The sequence below is a fragment of the Emiliania huxleyi genome, assembly GCF_000372725.1.
Source record: "Emiliania huxleyi CCMP1516 chromosome Unknown EMIHUscaffold_164, whole genome shotgun sequence".
Taxonomy (NCBI): domain Eukaryota; phylum Haptophyta; order Isochrysidales; family Noelaerhabdaceae; genus Emiliania; species Emiliania huxleyi.
The window spans coordinates 182,660-187,832 of NW_005200941.1; the positions used below are offsets into that span (position 1 = coordinate 182,660).

Here is a 5,173-nt window from a genome sequence, read left to right on the forward strand (position 1 = left end):
GTGTGTGCGTGTAGGCGGGGGAGTGTGTGTATGTGGGTGCGCGTGTGAGAGTGTGCGTGTGTGTGTGTGTGTGTGTGTGCATGTGCGTGTGTGCGTGTGTGAGTGTGTGTGTGTGTGTGTGTGTGTGTGTGTGTGTGTGTGTGTGTGTGTGTGTGTGTGTGTGTGTGTGTGTGTGTGTGTGTGTGTGTGTGCGTGTGCGTCTGTGTGTGTGTGTGTGTGTGTGTGTGTGTGTGTGTGTGTGTGTGTGTGTGTGTGTGTGTGTGTGTGTGTGTGTGTGTGCGTGAGCGCGGCTGCGGCGCACCGGCCTTGCCGCTGCCGGTGAAGGAGCCGTTGGAGTAGCCCGAGTACGAGTCTGAGGCGAGCCCACCCATGGCCATCGACATGCTGTTGCTGTGCATGCTGTTCCCCATGCCGCTCCCCATGCCGTTCCCCATGCCGTTGCCCATGCCGTTGCCCATGCCGTTGCCCCCCATCGGCAGCGACGCCGTCGGCGCCGCGAGCGACAGCGACGCCATCGAGTTTGCGAGCGCCGCGGCGGCGGCGGTCGTGCCGCCGACGCCGCCGCCGCCGCCGCCCATCAGGGGCGGGACCGAGACGGGCGGCGTGGCCACGGGCGGGGAGGGCGCCGACGCCAGCTCGGGCGGCCGCTCCCACGACGAGGTGCCCGTCGCCGTGTTGTAGAAGTACTTGAGCCCGTCGGCGGTGCGGTGCTCGCTCCAGTTTGAGGCGGGCACTGGCGCGGCCGCCGGCGGCGGCGGCGGCGGCGGCGGCATGTCCGCGGTCGTCGGGGGCGACACGCCGCCGTAGCCGGCGGCGGGGGGCGAGTGCTTGCGGGGCGGCGGCGCCTGCTGGTACTGCGGCGGCGGCGGCGGCGGCTGCTGCGGCGGCGGCGGGGACGGCTGTTGCGGCGGGTAGTTGTATCCGTTCGACATAGCCCACGGCGGACCGTACGCATTGGGCCCGCCCGGCCCGCCCATATTCCAGGGCAGGGGCCAGCCCGGCGGCGGGGCGGGCGCGCCGCTCGGAGGCCAGAGCGGGGGCGCCCCGTTGTTCCACCCGCCGAAGCGCCCGTTCCCGCCGCCGTTTGCGCCGCCGTACATGCCGTTTGGCCCCACCGAGCGGCTCTTCGGTGGGTCCGCGTATCGGACGACGAGGGGCAGCTCGCCCGCCTTCATCGCGTACTTGCCGTGGAGCGCGTTGATGGCGACCACGCACGACTGCGGCGACGCGTAGCGCACGAACGCGCACCCGCGCTGCCCCTCCTGCGATCCGTACTTTGACGCGAGGATGTAGACGTCCTGCACTTCGCCGTACGTGCCAAAGAGCTGCCGGAGCTCCTTCTCGCCGCACCCGCTGGGCACGCCGCCGACGAAGAGCTTGTTCTCGGCGTTCGTCTGCCCGCGCTCCCCCCCATTCGAGCCCGAGTCCGCGAAGCGCACCTGCAGCGGGTTGCGCAGCGGCGGCAGCGACCGCTGGTTGTGCAGCGCAGAGATGGCCGCCTGCGCCGCCTGCAGCCCGTTGTACTTGACAAAGCAGCACCCCTGGTGCATTCCCGAGCGGCGGTCGCGCAGGATGACGATCTCAGCAATCTCGCCGTACTCCTGAAAGACTGCACGGCGACGGGAGGGTTGCGGTGAGTGGGTGTGAGCGTGTGAGCGCGCGCAGAGCCGCCAAATCTCTGGCAGGTGAGGTGACGCGAGCGCGCGCGATGGCGGCAATGGCGGCGGTTGTGGAGGCGGTGGGTGGCGTGTTGGTGGCGGTGGGGGGGGCGGCGACGGTGCAGGCGCGCGCAGAGGCCGGTGCACATCCGGCTCTCGAGCTCCTGGGCAGGTCCGGCGCCGGGCGGCGGCGATCTACTCGCACGCACCCTCGCGGACGCCGTCCTCCTCCAGCGTCTTCGGGATCTGCCCGACGAAGAGCTTCACCACCGAGCCAGCCTGCACCATACTCTGATGCGCAGCGGCAGGAGGACGCGATTCCCGTTGCAGCGCAGCCTCGTGGAGAGGGTGAGGCCAGCAAGGCAGAAAAAAAGACAGGGTTTTGCGATTGACGAAGTCGGCGCATCCGTAGCTCAGAAAGAGGCTGATTTGCTCCTAAAGACTTGCAACTCGGGAACCCCCCCCCTCTTCTTGAGAGGGGGGGGGGGGGGGGTTGAAAAGAAGGATCAAAACGAGGAAGCAGGGAGCGAGAGGGAGGCGCGGGGGCAGTGCCCATACATTGCATATATTCCGCATCAGAAGAGGAGGTAGTTGAATTGAGAAATGCGCTCCTCTTGCGAGACAAACAAATCGGCCACCAGGCCTGGGCGGCCGCCGCGCTCGGCGGCGGCCGCGCCTGACATGCGTGGTGAGGGGGGAGGTGCTGCTCCCTACCCCTCGCTCGGTCCGGGATGGTGTGACCACCGCGTGAGCCCGGAACGGCCAGGGCGCAGTCCCCCCCCACGCGATCGCGTGTCAGGCACCCCCGTCAGTAACAGTCCACCTCCTTGTACTCCTCGGCGACGTCGTCGACGCTCGTGGACCCGGCCTTCCTCGACCATTCGACGGCGTGACCGAAGCAGGCGCGGACGTACAGGCGGTAGCAGTCGGACGACCACCGCCCCATCGTCATGATGTCGATCTGGGAGGCGCCCGCTTTGAAGAGCGCCGTCGCGCCACCAATGCGCAGCGAGTGGGCGCCGAACTCGGCGGGCGACGCACCGGCGCGCTGCATCAGCCGCTTGATCATGTCCCGCACCTGCGCCTCGGTGATGGCGGAGCCATCGGCGTGGCGGAACAGCGGCGTGCGCGTGGCGCGGTCGCCGTACACCGGGTCGACGGTGAGGAGGTTGCGCAGCTCAGCTGGGGCGTCGATGAACAGCCCGCCGCCACGCCGACCACGAGCGGGACGGTCTTGCCGTTGAGATGCTGCATGTTCTTGCACGGCAGCATGACGACCACTCTCTCCGCGGAGAGCTCAGCGACGTCAGCTCGCGACATGTCCCTGGCGGGGTCCCACTGGCGACCTCTGACGGTGAACTCGGCCCCCCGCAGCAGCCCCTGGAAGCCCAGCGAGAGGGCGGCGCGCATGTTGGCGCCATCGACCGTCCTCGGATCGAGCATCGCGTCCATTTGCGCGCGCAGCACGTCGGGCGACACGCCTCGGCGCACTCGTCGGCCGGGGTCGCCCCGCAGCCGCCGCAGGCCCTTGACCATCTCGGCCACGCGAGCCAGCCTCATCCCGGCTGCTGGGTCGCTCCCCGTAGGGACCCTGACGGTCGGGCGCCGTCGCTCCCCGAGGGGGACCCTGACAGCGCCCTTCGAACCGACGCTCCCCGGAGGGGACCCTGACAGCACGGTGCAGTCGCTCCCTGAGGGGACCCTGACAGCACGCTCCTTGGCTCCGGGGCATCTCCAGGCCCCACGGCGCGCTCGGCGGACTACCGAATCTCTGGCAGGTGAGGTGACGCGAGCGCGCGCAATGGCGGCAATGGCGGCGGTTGTGGAGGCGGTGGGTGGCGTGTTGGTGGCGGTGGGGGGGGCGGCGACGGTGCAGGCGCGCGCAGAGGCCGGTGCACATCCGGCTCTCGAGCTCCTGGGCAGGTCCGGCGCCGGGCGGCGGCGATCTACTCGCACGCACCCTCGCGGACGCCGTCCTCCTCCAGCGTCTTCGGGATCTGCCCGACGAAGAGCTTCACCACCGAGCCAGCCTGCACCATACTCTGATGCGCAGCGGCAGGAGGACGCGATTCCCGTTGCAGCGCAGCCTCGTGGAGAGGGTGAGGCCAGCAAGGCAGAAAAAAAGACAGGGTTTTGCGATTGACGAAGTCGGCGCATCCGTAGCTCAGAAAGAGGCTGATTTGCTCCTAAAGACTTGCAACTCGGGAACCCCCCCGTCTTGAGGGGGAGGGGGGGGGGGGGGGTGAAAAGAAGGACGAAAACGAGGAAGCGAGGGAGAAGCGCGGGGGCAGTGCCCATATGCCATGCACGCGGACCACGCTCGCGTGGATACGTGGCTGGCAGGCTGACCCGTGTGCGGGGTAACCCGCGCACGGGGAAGCTTAACGGGTTGGATCCGCAAGCGAGACGCCCTGACCTCCTACCCGTCGCTCGCCTCATCATGGGCACGCCCAGCTTCATCCGCCTTGTCAAGGCCGAGGGCGCCTTGCGGCTGCCTTCCGCCGACGGCGACGACCTGGACTTCTCCGCCGCCGATTGGGACCCACTCAGCCTCGAGTCTGAGGGGTGGCCCGTCTACCGTCTACCGGTAGACCGGGTAGACGGTAGACCGTTTGGTAGACGAGTCTTCAGTCTACCGCAGTCTACCGGTAGACCGATTCGAACAGACCGTAATGAACCTACGACACCACGGTCTACCGGTAGAGACTTGGTAGACCGCGTAGACTACCGGCAACTTTTTTTTGAGTATAGAGATGCCTAGATCGATGTAGATCGTGCCGTCTGCCGAGACGCCCGAAGGGCGAAGGCCGAGCTCTGAGCCTCTGACCGTGACAGCGTTTTTGGTAAGTTCGTTCGTTTTGGCGGGCATTGGCCATTGCACCCGTCCACCCGAGACTTTTTGCAACCGCTAGCGGCCCTGCCCCTCTGGCCCCTGCGCACCGGCTGTCCGGGCCGCCAGCGCCACCGGGCCGGCCCCCCGCACTGCGCACTGGCCAGCTGCGCCCTCTCGGATCCAGTTATACGTGACATATCTCAACCTGGAAACTAACCGCCAGCACTGCCAGTGGACACCACGCGAGAATGGGCGCGAGGCGGGATTTTCAGGGTGCGCGCAGAACAACAGCCACGCCAGCGACTGGGGGCCTCAGGCGATTCGTCACACAGCGCGGTCCCCGACGTCAGGCGCGGGCGATGTTCGCGCTTCACGCGCTGTACCGGTCCTTGATCTCAGCGAGAGCTGACGAGGCGACGAGCACCTGGCGGCGGGGGTGGGGTGGCGGCGGGCTGGGGAAGTGGCGACGGAGGAGGCGGCTAGGGCGGCGGCGGACTCGGGGACGGCGGTGACGGTGGCGTCGGGCTGGGCGGCGGCGGGCTGGGCGGCGGCGGGGACGGAGGCGGTGGGGACGGCGACGGCGGCGAAGGTGAGGGCGGAGGCGGCGAGAGGGGGGGGAGGGGGGGATCGGGAGGCACGATGCCGGCGGCTCTCGACTCCTCTCCTCGGCTCGGCAGTCTCT

At 68.4% G+C, this 5,173-nt stretch overlaps 2 protein-coding genes across 2 annotated transcripts in view; both read right to left on the reverse strand.

The window, feature by feature from the left end:
* Nucleotides 1–1,181: 1,181 nt before the first annotated feature.
* On the reverse strand, nucleotides 1,182–1,946 carry EMIHUDRAFT_71934 (hypothetical protein; the record flags this gene model as incomplete). Its single annotated transcript, XM_005785089.1, has 2 exons — nucleotides 1,182–1,609; nucleotides 1,868–1,946. Coding segments are annotated over 2 exons (507 nt in total), but the record flags the coding sequence as incomplete, so codon positions are not given.
* A 2,725-nt stretch (nucleotides 1,947–4,671) lies between these two features.
* The window catches only part of EMIHUDRAFT_441818 (hypothetical protein), a 4,356-nt gene continuing 3,854 nt past the window's right edge, over nucleotides 4,672–5,173 (reverse strand). Inside the window, exon 5 of the mRNA XM_005785090.1 lies at nucleotides 4,672–4,970. Coding sequence (XP_005785147.1) covers nucleotides 4,862–4,970 — 109 coding nt within the window. The 3' untranslated portion in view covers nucleotides 4,672–4,861. The remainder of the gene's footprint in view (nucleotides 4,971–5,173) is intronic.